The 17,501-nt window shown below is 33.3% G+C and overlaps 1 protein-coding gene across 1 annotated transcript in view; it reads right to left on the bottom strand.

The window, feature by feature from the left end:
- Positions 1-15,935, bottom strand: part of LOC107744956 (glypican-6-like) — a 220,184-nt gene extending 204,249 nt beyond the window's left edge. The window contains exon 1 of the mRNA XM_016558783.1: positions 15,532-15,935. Within this exon, the coding sequence (XP_016414269.1) occupies positions 15,532-15,688 (157 nt within the window). The 5' untranslated portion in view covers positions 15,689-15,935. The remainder of the gene's footprint in view (positions 1-15,531) is intronic.
- Positions 15,936-17,501: the final 1,566 nt, after the last annotated feature.

Genomic DNA, 17,501 nt, shown 5'->3' with positions numbered 1-17,501 from the left:
AGCAAGCAGTCAAAACTAACAAAAGAGCAACAATATATAAGTGCAAATGACAAATAAATAAATAAAATAAAAATAAAAGTATTTCAGTTGTTGTTTTTTCATGTAATATTTATATATTATTTTAGCATTATAAATAAATATAAATGAATAAAATCTTTTAAAAAATAAATAAATAATGGTTTTAGCTCTAGTTATTATAGTAAACTAAAGCTGAAATAAAAATTAATAAATACTATATAGACATAAAAAAATAAAAGCGGCTAAAAATGACAAACACACAAATGTAGATTACACGATCATATGTCATTTTGTTCCTTTGTGCAGTGGCTCAGGAGATGAGCCTTTGAGATTGTATAAACATCAACAAGCTGAAAAATAAAACCAAAGTTTTTCTTTTTAGATAATGTAATCATGTTAAAATTGATTTCATAAAATTGGTATCGAAAAAAGTATCATTCAGGAACCGGTATCGAAGTCAAGGTATCGGTATCAAAGATTTTTGAACGATACCCAGCCCTGTATATAATATATAATATTTATATCCAATTTTGTATTACACTTTATAAGTTTCACTGCATCTTCCAACTGATCGAAACAACATTTATTGTTTGAATTTCTTGACAAAACTGGCAATTCAATAGCTTTGTTTTGTCAAAAGTAACATAAAACATGAACAGCCTCAAATGACTATTGCCACTTCCAACTCAAAATGATAGAGCACATCATCAATATTTATGGTCAGTTAATATGCTAAAAATATGTTAAAAGATCTGCTGAAAGATAAATGTAGAAGTTTTTTGGAGTACGTTTTACAAGAAAAAATATATATTTTTTTCTTTTTCCTTCAATTTCACATTTAATTCAATGTGATACTTGACATTTCCTTGTAATTTACTAGCATTTTCTGAGTGAAAACGATCTCAAAGTGAATCCTACATCTTTTTTGTTTATTTGTTTGTCAGTGTAATAGTATCAACATTTAGCAGTATAGATCTCAAAGCTGCAAACAAAGCCTCAAAACTGTAATCCCAACATCTTGGGAGTTGTATTTAACCCAGGCTATTCCTTCCTTCAAGTCTGGCCTTCACAGCGTAGTTAAACACAGACATGACTTGTTGTGAACAAATCACCAGCGACAGCAGCACAGGAACTGAGCGGCCCCGAGCGGCCCCGAGCTGCTTTAATGAAGTCTCGTGAGCAGCGAGTCTCAGAGGAACATCTTACCCTTAAAGCTGTGCTGAGTGGCCCTTCACACCGCTTTATACTCCCTCTCCACTGCCGACAGGACTATACAAAGCTATTCTGCAATCACTTGAAATCCCCTACTGCCTAATTAGACACCTCTGTACCTCCAGCACAACTAAAATGGACTTCAATACTGCTTGTTTTTTATTGCACTAATACCTCTGATACATGTAGTGAACCTATATATAAACACACAGTACACAATTACATCAGAGAGTGGGACAAATAAATAATAATCACTGGAACATGTGCATTTTCACCGAATTTATTCAACAGGTGGCTCAACAGTGTTTGATTTATGGTCCATGATATGCATATCAATGCATAATAATGAAAATGATTTCATTTCATGAAAAGACAATCATTTATTTATTCTTATATTAATTTAAATTTTAGTTAATGTTAATTAAACCACATTAAAATGGAAAGTCTCACTTTTTAATGATATAATTATGATGCTTCTTCAAATAGTGGCTGTCAAAAAAGTTTCAAATTTTATAATGAAATAGCATTTGTTAATCTTAGTTAATGTTAATTTCAATGTTTATTCTAATTAGCCACAAAAGGTTTCATTTTGCATTAAATACTGTAACTTTTGGTGGCACCCACATTGTGACGTAGACATGTGGGGGCGTGTTAGAACGAGGCGTTTTAGGAGGGCGTGGACGAGTCTTAACTTTTATTAAGAATATCTCTTTGGGTTTGAGACTTTAGTCTTTGCAACTTTAGGGATCTTATCTATGCACGAACAGCTTGTTACACTCCAAAGGGAAAGGAAACTTGAAATTGCATCATATGACCCCTTTAAAACACGGTTCCATTTGTTAACATTATACTAGGAAATTTTTTTTTTTAATTTGTAAATAAAGATTATTGGAGTACGTTTTACAAGAAAATTCAGCAATGTGATCTCATGAGAATTCTTTGTATTTTACATAAAATGTGGTTCTACGAAACGTACATTTACTTATATCTGCAGACACTAAAATGTACAATAATTATGTATTTTCAGCATCTAAATGTACAATACTGACGTATTGACGACACCTAAAACATATTTTACATATGAACAACTTTACAGACTTACAACTGAATCCTTATGATATTGAAATTGCAGCATTAACATTTTATTATATTGTTGTGAGTTGTCATATCAATGGCAATTATGTTTGTATTTGCATTATGAAATGAAGTTTACTCATTTACTTAATATGAAATTATAACATTTCGTTCTGTTCTGTGTGATTTCTGATGCCAACTCATTTAGAAGAATACATAATGTTAAACAACACAAAACTACACTTTAAACCATGAAATTGAATAACATTTCTGCAATCGTTTAAAATTCAAAATATCGCTGGAAAATTAACAAGATTTATTTTTTATTTTTTCCCAGTGTAGTTAACATGAACTAAGAATGAAAATACAAGACTTAATTAATCTCAATGTTAACTTCAACATTTCCTAATACACTATTAAAATCATAAATATCATTAACATAAGTTAATATTATTAAATAGTCCTGAGATAAAATCAGCGATGAACAAATTTATTTTTATTAACTAACGCTAACAAAGATTTAATACGGCAACAAATGTATTGCTATTTGTTAGTTAGGTAATGCTTTAACTGACATTAACTAATGGGACCTTATGGTAAAGAGTAGAAATTATAAGACGTATATATAATCATACATTTTCAGTATCTCAACAACAATAGAAAAGTAGATGTAGAGGTCAAATGGCTTTGGACACACAATGTACATGAACATACAGCAGAAATCAGGCCTCAACCAATTTAGGAAGCACATTTTTCCCAAGATCATTTACTGACATTCATTACAGACAAGATATTCACATGCAATACAGCTTCTCTGATCAAATCAACTGAACTCACTGAAGGGAAATAAAACATGATTGCTACAATACTGAATTACATGGCTGAGTCTGAAATAAAGCAAGCCCTATTCACACAGTGACATCATGAAGAAAAATTCATTTTAAAGTTTTAAACAACTTTTTGGCCTCACAATGTAATTTAAATGTTCCTTCAGTGTGACAAAGGTTTCACGGGGTTTTTCAATTAATCTGAGTTCATGAAATCTACATGAATGATAAATAAAATGTGAAAAATGCTGTTTAAAGTGGCATGTTTTAATATGTCACACTACAGAATATTTAAGCATTCAACTATTTCCACACACTGTTTCTAACAGATTCCCATATAGGCCTATTAGCAGGCATGGCAAAATACTTTTGGAAGCCAATATAAGAGCGTCCCGTGGCCCTCTTGGCCTCTGAAGCCCTGGTGGTGTTTCAGCATCATGAGTGAAGAAAGTCTCTCTTTGGCTCTGGTTCTTTCTCTCTGTATCGCTCACTCCTACACAGGTGTGTTTGGAGGTGCTTGCTAAAGGCCAAGCTTTACTGAGAGACTGACTGGCGTGTAATGAAGTGCCTGACAGATGATTTGGCCGAGCAGAGGAGCACTAGAGAAGCAGCTCGCTATGAACCAGCGCTCCGCTGTCAGTCCGAGCTCTTTGGATGGAGCCCATCTCGCTTCTGTCTCCACTGCATCTTTCCATTGTTTTTCTGACCCATCGCTGTCAGACTTGAAAACGCTCACAGGTTTCTCTCTTCAGCTGAAGATGGATTTCTTCACAGATGAACTATACTGTCAGCCACAGTCTTTAAAAGACAGTCTTATTTTTAACTGCAGCATTGCTTTTGATAAAGCAGACAAGAACATAAAATAGATCGGTGGAGAGTGTGTACTTTTACTTGTCTAGGCATGGAGAAATAAGATGTAAAACAAATAAACCTAATTATATGAGGATCAAATTGAGAAGCATGTGTCATACAATAATAGAAATATGAAACATATAATTATTTACCAGGGTTATTATAACTAAGAGCAAAACTGAAATTTTATATATATATATATATATATATATAAAAACAAAAGCTATACTAAAAATGACAAAGAAAGACTAAAATAACTAACATTTTACTAAATGAAACTAAGCGACAATGAAAATGAAAAATATATGAATAAAAACTGATTCAAAATATTAATAAAAGCTGTAATAGTATCTCAATGTTACAAAAAAACACTGATATGAGAAAAAAAAATACATTCATGCATAATCCCATTTCCAAGTATTATTTCACAGCACATTATTCACAAACAATAAAACAATAAATAAATCAATAAATCAACCAATAAATCAAGAAAATGAAAATATGAAGAAAAAAAGGATTTTGTCAGTTCTGTCATTATTAATTAATAATTGCCATAGTTTTATGTAATAGCAGTTCATTATCATGTGTAATATACACTATTTTTTAGACCTAGATACATTTGTTTTGACATGCACTGTAATTAATTTCACCTGCCATGTAGAAAATTAACTTGAATAATTTGTCATATGTGCATCTCTCAGTCAGTCATGTATAGAACTGGCTTTTTCTACATTAGGGGTGTACTTTAGGGTGTATTTTATGGTCTTTTTCTAAAAATGTGTTAACTGAGACCCTCATGGTTCAATACTACTAAATATCACAAACCTTAAAGTTTAGCGAAATTGCTGTTTCAAAGTTCAACACAGCAGACAACCTATGCTGCATAAAAATTAAACAATAAGTGATTCACTGCAGGCCAGCTTTATTAATGCAGGCAAACGTGTCGTCCAAGGGGAGACTTCCAAAAATTACCCATAAATGCGAGTTGGCAAGATTGTGCAGCAGACAGGCTATAAAATGTAGCTTGAACAAATCTGCATCTAAAAGCCAAGTACCACACGGTTTACAAGTCAAAGCTGCATGTGTCAAAGCCCCTGTGATTAATGTGATGCTCTGTGTTCAGAAATGAAACCTCAATCGCCTGTACTTTGTCAAAATCTCACCAACTCTATATGCTTGTGTCATTTTACTGTTAATACGTAATTTTCACAATGCACAAACAATAAAAAAGAAAAACAAACTTAATACTAAACCAAGCAGATATTTACATTGTAATGCCCATGTCCATGCAAAATTAGCTGCAAGCTTGTTTCTATGCAGTTGCTAGGTTTTACTAGAAGGATGCAGGTTTCATGTAATATTTCATAATATTACTGTATATTTTCATCAAATAAATGCAGGCTTGGAGACAGCTCAGTCTGTCTGAGCATTTTTAAATGAGCATTTTTATCAGACAACCAAGTTGGACATTTTTGAAAATAAGGCATGCAATAACTGACTAATAACCTTTTAATTGCTATTAAAGTGAATTACTGAACCTAAACATAGGAGCCTGATAAAAATGCTAATTTAAAAGAAAAATAATCTCTCAGACGAACTTCAAGGTTTTTGCATCTGAAGTCTTCACACACATACATAAATGCAGCCTATATGTAATATTTTATTTATTCATTTGTGTATTTATTTATTTATTTAGAGATTTTTTGTTTGTGTGTGTGTGTGTGTGACACTTCTTTCCAAAATAAATGAGCAATGTATTATTGTTTTATTGCTTATTTATTTATTTACTATGTATATATGATGCCTTAGAAAAGAACACTAATTGTACACTTCCTTAACAACAAAGTTGAATTATTAAGGTTTGTTCAAATCCCTTATCTATTAAACACTGTAGTAATAGTGATGCTCGCCTTGATCTGGAGTCTTCCTTGACATCAGCTATTTTAAAGAACATCACAGTTAACAAAGTCAGACTGCTGAAAAATAAACAAGCAGAAGAAAGTAAGAAAGTTTGTAGGAAATAAAAAAAAAAACACCACAACAACAGTCCCAGATGATGCTGACAGTGACTACAAGCCCTGCAAGCACCGCTAGAATAATGTAGTGTTGGTTTTCTTGCTGCTCCGGGGGAGACGGCGAGGCAAGAAAGCAATGCTATCAGCATCTCCCGTCTGACAGGGAAAAACAAAGCGTCTGGTTTTCACCTCACCCACGCTTCCAAACACCTTATGTCTGAGCTACAACTTCCTGTAGCAGTCAATTTCCACAGTATTAATGCCTTCATTACGTCCTGTGCATCTGAACACTCTCCAGGGCGCCATTTGGCTCGCCTCTTTAATGCAGCTCACCTTCAAAGCGCTATTAATCAAATTCAGCCATTCTGTGGCAAACAAGCTGTCCAAATAATTAACTTATGTAAATTGACTTTTTGTGAGCTTTGGCTATTTAATAAAAACATGTTTTTGAGCTTTATTAATGTTGAATTTATTAATGCTGGTGTGATGGAGCATCCTCTGAAGGGATAAACACTACTGCCACCATCGAATCCGGATCTGTGTGTACAGCACCTGATGCGCTCATGTTAGTATATCTAATTAGCAGTAATTAAGTGCTTTCTACAGCCTCTCTCCTTCGGGGCAGCAACTAGTTTGCGGCATATTCATGCTATGGTTATTTAGGAGACGTAAAGAAAAACCAATTATGCTTGTCGTAGCTCACGGTGAATCTGAATTTCAGTTTATTACTGTCTCAAATGTCAGATATTTGCACATGCAGTTGCTTGAAATCATTATTGTTCCTATAAATGACAGTGTTTAGATAAAAAGAAAACATTAAGCAACTCTGACATGGCATAACAAATATTTTGGTGAACTGTAACTCTACAAGCAAGTCAACATTTTGAATTTGGCCACTCTGTTTCATCAGAGGTGATTCGGAAAAAAAGAAAAATCATACTGACCATGAAACTGCATCATTTTAAAGGAAAGTAATACATTTATTCAGCAAGGATGCATTCAATTTATCAAAAGTAACAGACATTTATAATGTTACAAAAGATTTATGTTTCTAATAAAAGCTGTTCTTTTGAATTTTCTATTCATCAAAGAATCCTGAAAAATAAAATGAATCAGTTTTCACAAAAATATGTAGCGGCACAACTTTATTCAACACTGATTATAATAAATGTTTCTTGAGCAGAAAATCAGCATAATAGAATGATTTCAGAATGATCACGTGACACTGAAGACTGGAGTAATGATGCTGAAAATTTGTATTGTAATATTATTTCACAATCTTACTTTTTTACTGTATTTTTTTTATCAAATAAATGCAGCCTTGGTTAGCAGAAGAGTTATTTCTTTCAAAATACTAACCAATAACAAAAATTACTAGCCAACTTACTAGCACTTATTGCACAACTTACTATTAAAGAGGATGTCATGCATTTTATGCATTCTGATTTCATGCATTCTGACTTATTTAGACTGTTCAAGAGTTGGATTCTCATGCTAAACATGGCCAAAGTTTCAAAAAACGTATTGGACGTATGACGGAGTATGCCTGAGCCAAATACACTCTTTCAGGGTTTGTGTAAGTTTCAGAAAGTTTTTTTTGGTAACACTTTCTATGAAGCCCGTATTTATAATACAGTATAAGGGTATTCTTAAGGCATTACAATGAATGCATAATGCATTATAAAAAACCTTATAATATGTTGTATCATCTCATGAATATTCATAAGAACAGTTTTAATATATTATAAAATAATCATAAACTTATAACCACAAATACGTAAGTATTATGATGTATTATAACTGTTGTTATGATTATTCATGAGTTGATATAACATATTATACGTTTTTTTATAATGCATTATGCACTTCCTTATAATGCCTTAAGAATACCCTTATAATGTATTATAAATACGGGCTTCATAGAAAGTGTTACCTTTTTTTTTTTTTTTAAGTATGGCCCTGTATGATGTCATAATTGATTGGTCATCTAAAATATTTTTTGACATTGAGGAGTGGTGACTGTCACCGTAACAGACAGCTGAGGCAACTCAGATGAAGAGCTCGGTTTAATCTTGGTGCTGTGCAATATCTTTGCAGCACCAAAAGAAGAGTTATTTCTATATTATGCAATAATTTCACAAACTACACCTCGGAAACATACAGAGGTCCGGACCTTGGTGACCTCATAGATGGCTAAGGCCATGCACAGAATGCAGACGATCGCTACGCAAAAACTTTGCATGCTTGTGACTCTTTAGCTCCGCCCACGGCACGCCTCCATGAGCTCGACTGTTTACGGAGAGAAGCGTAAAGCTGTATCTGTCTTTTATAAATCTGATAAAACTAAAGACTCTTCAGAGATATGAAGGATACAGTACTACTCTATAGGTACCCACGATTAACATGAGATTGGCAAAAACTGTTTGTGTTATATCCCCTTTAAGCAATCATAATAGTAATAGCCGACTTACTGTTAAGCACAATTACTAGCCAACTCTTTTATTTGCTTAATTGCCAAAGCTAATTTTACCAGCATGTGGCATTTACAGTAGCGAGACTACATTTTTGACCTTTAGACGGACGATAATCACGTCTGTAACTCAGTGAACAACATGATAGAAATAGATTAATCTATAAATATTCTTCTGTTTCTGCGAACATCGCTGGAGGCTCTTGTAGGAGGATTTCCCAGAAGTCCTTACATCAAGCAACTGCCAAACTAGAGCTTTCTGACACACTATATACAGGCCCTGAGCTAAAATTAGATTTCTCTATTGCCACTGATGATGAGAGGGAAAAATAAAATGAAATCAAATGAAAACATATGCTTTTGGAATGAAATGGGTTCTCGTTTCTATAATAAACTATGGAGGCCTTAAAGGGACAGTTCACAGAGTACAAGTGATAATTCTGTCATCATTTACTCACACTCATGTCGTTCAAACCTTTCTTTTCTTTTCTTTTTCTTTTTTTTTTGAAAATAAAAGGAGATATGTCATATAATTGTGTTATTTTATTTTCATTTTAGTTTTAGTTATTTTAGTATATAAAATGTAATTATTAATTTAAATTTAGAAATTAAATGCTGCCTTGGCAACTAACTCTAATAAAATAAGTTTAATTTTTTCTATATTTTTCTATAATTTATATTTTAAATTATATATTTATATTTTATATTATATCCCACCTCAATAGCAGCAAAAGTGTTTTGCAATACAATATGAACACAATAAGTACATTGTGCTTATTTTCTGATGCAAGTACTTAGTAGTTAAGGCCACTTAATATAAAGTGGGACCTAATTATAAAAATATTCCTCTGATGTATTCAAGCAATGCTCTGTTTCCTCACCTGGTGCTGATGACAGCGGCAGCATTATTCATTCTTCTCACATAAATTAGCTTTTTTTTTTTTCTTCAAGTTCTCTCTTTGTACCTCTGTTCACCCCCTAACTGGCACAATGTTAGCAAAGCACACTGTGTTTTTGCGCAGGTCTGTGTTCCATAATGAATGCAAATGGATGTCGTTCAATACGCCGGTGCTGGACAAACAGGCCAAACGCATACACAATACTGATCAAAGCCTTTTGCACAAGCTCCTGACATTTAGAGGCCAAGATTTTCATTAAGCAGAGTGATTAAACGACAGACAGAGACACAAAGAGAGACAGAAGTGAGGAGTGAAGCAGAGAGACAGGAACAGACAGATGGGATCAACAGTGCTGCCCTAGACACAGGTGGATGTTATATTAAACATGGAACCGTGTCGAAGATCCAGCTGAACATGTGAGAAATGCCAATGATATGACAGAAGAACCTTCCTCCAGTAAAAAAAGTCAATTTAGTATCTGTCAAACTGTCCTAGACTCTAATAAAGTAGCGGTAGTGGTAGACGTGGGCGGTTCGGACAGAATCTCATATCTCACAGCACAAGTAATTCTATATAACACTAACTTGTGTATATTTCACAACATAAGTAAAAAAATTTCTGGAAATATAATGACAACATGTAAGGAATAATTGACGATGATCCATTGAATTATTTGAAAAATAATGCACACCTCAGGTCATTAATTATTCCGCTTATAATAGAGTTAATTTTCTTCAAGAACAGCACCGATGTTACCTCACTTGTGAGAAATGTCATGTAGCTTTTAAGTTGCTAAAATATTTTACTGATAAAATAATCTGAGTAGCGCTAATAAGCGTCTGTAAGGGAGAGAGAGCGGGAGATATTCATTTGCTTGGTCAGTGTTGTTGTGGGTTTTGGTTATTTAGCTGTTTTAGGCTGTGATTAGGCTATTTTCCCTGAAAATAATTGCACACCTTAGAATGATCGTCAACCAATCAGATTCAAGCATTCAACAGCCCTGTAGTATAAATAAGGAATAATTGACGACGGGCCATTGAATTATTCGAAAATAATGCACACCCGAGGTGGTGATGCGGCCCTGCATCTTGCATGCTGATTTTGAAAATAACAATAAAACCTCTTATACAGCTTGTACAGTTTTTTTTTTTTTTTTTTCACAAAATAATTTTTTTTTTTTAATTGTAAATATGTATCAACTTTAACGCACTTGCACTGAAAAAAAGTGTCTAGAAACAATTTTCACTCAGAAATTGCTAGTAAATTCCACAATTCATTACAAAGTGATCTTTGTTTTATTTACTTCAAAATAGGGCTGGGCAAAAAAATCGAATGCGATTATCATGCGCATCTCGTCAGTAAAGCCACTTCTGGTGATTAGTAGTAAATCTCCAGCACGTGCTTTCAGATGGAGCGGCATTTACTACACAGAGCCTAGTTCACTAACAAGCTACACAAAATCGCTTTCAAAATTGGCAATGAATCGCCTGAGATTGGTTGGCTCTGTGTAGTAAATGCCGCTCCATCTGAAAGCACGTGCTGGAGATTTACTACTAATCACCAGAAGTGGCTTTACTGACGAGATGCGCATGAAAATCGCATTCGATTTTTTGCACAGCCCTACTTCAAAATATATATTTTTATAGTGTATCAAAAAATCAAAAGCTGTCAAATGTCAAGCAGTTCTTATTTTGTATTTTCCGTTTTCATTTTAATTTTTGTTAGTTTTTAGTAAATTTGCTGTTTTGTGATTTCCATTACTTTATTTATTATTATATTTTTATTTATTTTATTTATTTATTTATCTATCTATATCGATCTTATTCATTTGTATTATGTTCATGATTGTATTCATTTGTATAATTTGTATTTCATTTAAACTAAATTAAAATGAGAAATGCTGCGTTGACAACTAACTGAAATAAAATATGTTTACTTTTTCATATTTTATTTTGTTTTATCTTAAATAAGTTTTAAGTGTTCAAAATTTACCATTTAGCTTACAATCTTCAAAGGAGTGGAAAAGGTGGAAATCAGGATAAGGCATAAAATAATGTAAGAGAGTAACAAACAAACAAACAATAAATAAATAAAATTAGTTAGAAATGTTTTAATTTATATTAACTTGCAATACAGATGGATAAAGAGATGAAAAAAGGTAAGAGTACACCAGACGCCAGACCCTGACAGAATCAGCGTTTAGTGTTTGGGTGATTTTTAGTGCATGCAAACTAATAAAATGTACAGAAACTAAAAACATTAGATGAACATCCAACTAAACTGTCTTAGAAAAAACTTTCCATGAATGATCTATAATAATGTTTTTGTGCTAACATTTTGAGAACATTATTAGCTAGATAACTTTGAACGAATGTTCTATTAATTTTACTGGAAGAATATTTGCTCATAACTTTTCAGGATAAGGCATAAAATAATGTAAGAGAGTAACAAACAAACAAACAATAAATAAATAAAATTAGTTAGAAATGTTTTAATTTATATTAACTTGCAATACAGATGGATAAAGAGATGAAAAAAGGTAAGAGTACACCAGACGCCAGACCCTGACAGAATCAGCGTTTAGTGTTTGGGTGATTTTTAGTGCATGCAAACTAATAAAATGTACAGAAACTAAAAACATTAGATGAACATCCAACTAAACTGTCTTAGAAAAAACTTTCCATGAATGATCTATAATAATGTTTTTGTGCTAACATTTTGAGAACATTATTAGCTAGATAACTTTGAACGAATGTTCTATTAATTTTACTGGAAGAATATTTGCTCATAACTTTGGAAGAACCTTGCCAGAACATTAACCCATCTAAATTAGACCAGCTGAACCATCTTATTGGTTAGCTGAGAGCAACAAACCACCATGGACTAGTTTAAAAAGGGCATTTCATCCAATCAAGAGTCATTATGGCTCAATGTATTTGAATCAGCTGTTGTTTCTGGTGATTTGTAGTACATGTATAAAGTCAATTCTCCACAAGTTCATCACATTAACTATGAACAAAAGTGTGTGGAGGAAATTTTATTTTTATCTGAAATATTATTATTATTATTGGTTTTATTTGCTTCACTATACTAAAGAATGTTCTTTAGACAGTCTCTGAGTGCTTCCGTTTGCTACAGTATGCTTGAGTTTTTGATGAGCTGAGAGATAACAGGAAATCATGTGTGTGTGTGCAAGACGAGTGTGAGACGAGAAATGCTATTTTATACCTAGCTTCTTAGAAGATGGTTTGCATTAAAGCACATCTAGGGGACATAGTTGGACACCTTAAATGGACTCATAATTTGAGTATACATTATGATTGGTTGAGATAGAAGAATCCTGATTTGGGTATAAATACTGAGTTAAGATAATGTCTCTTTGTCACAGTCTATAGCCAACACTGGATGGCTGTATGAATGTAGACCTTTTCTTACAAGAAAATAAACCTTCAAAAGACTTTTGTCTCATACCTTTATTGAAAAAGAAAATTGCCACGACAAGTGTTTGAGCTATCTTTCATTCAAGCAAAATGCAACTGCTTCGGTATTTAGTATTTTACATTTAAATTATATTCTAGTTTTGGTCTCAAATATATACAGATTTATAATATGCAATGGCAGTTTACATGGATATCATCTTCAAATCAATGACTTCTTCAACTCCTCCAAGTACAACTTTGTGCATGCTGACATATGCATTAATTTAACAGTTAAACACAAATAAAGCCCATTATGAGCTCAATAACATTTTACATGCCTTTCTGTGAATGTAACATCATTTAATCTTTTCCAGCTGAAAACTGGTTAAATCAGTCTTCCAGTTTAGCTATGCTGTTTAGCAGGTTTAGTTAATCGGCCACATAGTCTCCAATCCTGGTATGTGCCAAAAACCAACAAACCACCTTAGACTGGATGTTTTGTCCAATCATATGTCATTTTTGTTCAGTGTCTTTTGCTCAATGATATTTAGCACATGTATGAAGTCAGTTCTCCTCAAGTTCATCACATTCACTATTAACGAAAGTGCTTGAGCTGTCTTTCACTCTAATAAAATGCACTTGCTTTGGTATTTTATGTCTAATTTATGTATCCCCCAATTGTAAGTCGCTTTGGATAAAAGTGTCTGCTAAATGTCTAAATGTAAATGTAAATGTAAGGCAATGCCATTCAGACATTTTGAAGCATGACTTCTGTGTCAAAAACCTTTTTGGTCTCAAATTATTTCTAACCTGAAAAATAAATGATTTTTTGAAGTTGTAAGTAAAGATAATTGGAGTATGTTTTGCGAGGAAATACTATTTCAGTCTTTTTACTTTGATTTAATTATATTCCTTTATAATTATTTATGAAATTTACTAGCTATTTCTGAGTAAAAATGGTTTTAAATTAAATCCCACATAAACATATTTTAGTGCATGACACACACAGAATCAACAGTCACTGCAGTGTCAGAGTAAGTATCTGAAAGCACTACAACTTCAGATTATTTACAATTAATTTAAGGCCATTTCTTTTGTCAACACAAAACTGATTTGAATTTGCGTTCCATGAGTATTATTGCATTAGCTACTATATGCTGTTATATTATAGATCATCGATGCAACAGCAGGAATACATACGTAGATGTGCACCAACATCAGCAACAGACATGCATGCTGCTCACAGAGATTGAGCCCTTGGAGAACAACCATAAGACAACATGCTCACAGGTGAGACCACAGGGAAAAGACAAAATAATCTTATTTTAGAAATGCACAGAACACTTCATGTAGACACATCCCACAGGTCCATTTCAGCGCTTCTGTAGCCAAAGTCCCCAATATTCAAGCATTCCTGCATTATACACCACCAAACTTTTGCCTAAATCAATCTGCATGTTTTTTTTATTAGGAAAGGACTGTCCAAAATCTCAACATCATAATCACAACCATCTACATCAGGCTACGCCTGCTATCAGAACAAGCAACAAATGTCATTTTAAGCCAAATGGAACTGTAGTGTGGGATCAAACACATTATGAACGCATTATATTATCCTTTCAAACATGCTCTCTTCTGCATTATGTCCCTACCACAGTAATCAGCTTTTACTGGGTGAAGCCCTCAAATGTGATCACTTCACAACAGATAACAAAGAGAGAGAGAGAGAAAAAAACCTATCTATGCCACAGCAAGGAGTATGAATTAAAGCTACACTATGGCCTTAAGGACTCCATAAATCCACTGCTAAACAGGGGCGCATCCTACTGAGTGAGTAGGGCCACCTACTGGGGCTGTTTATGTTGCATGAGTGGGTTTTCATTTCAGGCAGAGCTGCAAAACTCTTACAACATGGGTACAACTCATTTTTTTATGAGTGGGTGATGATGCAAAATTACGTTGCTAAGATTCAAACTAAATAATTTATATTAAAACTGAGGAGAAAAAAAGTTGCATTTACTATAAAGTTGGCTGGTGGTGTGTTACTTAATAGTTACTGTAAGTTTATCTTTCTGCTGTGGTTTTCTGAAACATTTTCAGTCAATTTCAGAAGAAAATCTTAGTTTAACTAATTTAGATCTGTATTGATTTTATAGGATTTCTGCAGATGTATTTAGTCAATGTGCAAAAAGTTTTACCAAAGTTTGACATGCAAATTAACCTAAAATTATATGTACATTAATATTATCTTTTAAAGCTGAATGCAATTGTAGTTTGGCCTCAAAATTGCTCATTTTGAGCTATATGTAAGGATTAGCAATGATAGTGTATATGGAAATCATCTGTAAATCATCAACACCACATCAAAATAAAACTTTTTTTTTTGTCGTGCATGCATAAGTTTAATAACAAGCACCAATAGCATGCATTTCTGTTAATGTGATAGCTAAATGACCTCATACTGCCTATATATCCATAAAAACTGAAGGCAACTGTGGTATGAAAAGTTTTCAAAGCTCAAGTCACCACATCCCTGAATTAATGAGCTTAGATTTTCTCATTCACTTTATGCAAATCATCAGCAAATCATCATTGATCAAGCTCGTTAATGATCCATAGGACTTTAAGGAAAACCTTTTGCATGAGCACGAGCTGTTCTCCGCCAGAAACTAACTGAAGTATAAGCAGAAATGCGCTTTTAGCCAGAGTTTACGATGTGGTACGATGTTGGCACTTTGTCCTCACCTGATATCTCCTGATGTGGCACATTATGGAGACTGAAGCCTTTGGTCGTGAACGCCTGGCGCACATCGCTGCAGCTGCGCGATTTTACATCTCCAGCACATGACAGCGACAATAGAAGCGATAAAGAAGTGAAAATCACGACAGGTGTCTTCAACATCCCTCCTGTGCGCAAATCCAGCCGATGCGTAAAAGCGCAAAACCCGCAAGACGCGCTCAGCTCACCGGCGTCTCCAGCTGCAGGTGGACAAATGTTTCAATCATTCAATCGCTCATCAATGATCAGTCACGCTTTCTGTCGCACCCGGTTCATAGCAGAATTCTCCGACCGATCCTCTCAGAACGAACGCGTGTTTGATTAGAACAGCGAAACCTCCAGAATAGATCCGGAGCGGCGCGCTCTGAACTTCTGCCGTCTTTCTCTCAGTGGAGACACACACACATTACAGCAACACAGACAAACCGCACAACCGAGTGGTGAGCATGAGAACATAGAAAAACACGGACTGGATTCTTGAAGACTCATGGAGTTTTGCTTTTTATTTGAATTAATATGTCCCTCCCATGCATGAATGCATAAATAAATAAATAAATAAACGTGCTACGTAAACTTTAAATTATAAGATAATTTAAGGAAACATATATTCATAAATTATAAAAATTAAAACATTGTTTTTATAATAACAATAAAAAAAAAAATAATAATATAGATAAAACAATACATTTAATTCATCTAAATGATTTTAACGATTTTAATAATAATAATAATAATTTAAAATAAAAAGTTTATTCGAATAAACAATACATTTAATTAATTTTAATGATTTAATGCCATTTTGTCACGTGTTTCATAGAAAATACGTAAAAACGTAAATATGCATGACAACAAATGTTTTAAGTTTTTGTACTTCTGTCATTTTAATTTATTTTAATCTTGAACTATTTTATTTCTAATCTCTTATTTTTAATGCCATAAAGTAATAGTAATTATATGTCACACACACACACATACACACACACACACATGTTGGTATTAGTGGTTTATAGGGACTCTCCATAAGCGTAATGGTTTTTATAATGTACAAAACTGTATTTTCTATTGCCCTACACCAACCCTACACCTAAACCTACCCCTCACAGAAAGCTTTGTGCATTTTTAGATTTTCAAAAAAAAACCATTTAGTATGTTTTTAAGCAGGAAGTGTCCTCATAAACCACCTTCATATTGTAATACCTGAATGTCATTATACAAATTTGTGTCCTCATAAACCACCCAAACCAGTGCACACACAGACACAGAGATAAACCGTGCAGCCCAGTGGCCAGTATCAGAACAGAGAAAACAAGGACTGGATTAATTAAGGCTGGAGGAGTTTTGTCACGGGAGTTCCTGGATCTGGAATCTCTAAACTCAGGCTGTCAGCATCTGATCTATTCGGTCATGCTTTGCCCTTTTCTAATGCAATTCAAAGGATTTTGTATGATAAAATGTGTGCTAGATTGGCATGAAAATAACTGATGGTGTGTATGGGCAAATCAGTGCAAAGATCATTAAAACAACATAAAATAACAGTGAAAACAGAGAAACAAGAAGTAAAAAAATAAAATAAATTAACATTAAAAAAGTATAGATTTAAATGAAATAAAAAAATATAAAAGTGATAATTCATTAAAAATTCACAAATATTCTTCATTCATGCTCTCTCTCTCTCTCTCTCTCTCTCTCTCTTTAAAACTAATTGTGGTTTCATGTTTTTTCATGAAAAAAGTTATCAGCCAAAATATCACCCCATGATCTTTCTTATAGGTTTATGGCATCAACAAGACTAAACTTTTTGGTAACACTTTACAATAAATTTCCAGTAGTTAATGTTAGTTAATGTATTGACTAACATGAACAAACAATGAGCAATATATTTATTATAGTATTTATTAATCTTTGTTAATGAGGGATGCACCGATACCACTTTTTC

This window comes from Sinocyclocheilus rhinocerous, unplaced genomic scaffold (assembly GCF_001515625.1).
Source record: "Sinocyclocheilus rhinocerous isolate Xijiao unplaced genomic scaffold, SAMN03320098_v1.1 scaffold1039, whole genome shotgun sequence".
NCBI classification, from domain to species: domain Eukaryota; kingdom Metazoa; phylum Chordata; class Actinopteri; order Cypriniformes; family Cyprinidae; genus Sinocyclocheilus; species Sinocyclocheilus rhinocerous.
Note: the sequence above shows the minus strand (reverse complement) of the source record. Positions and strands in the feature narration are given on the sequence as shown.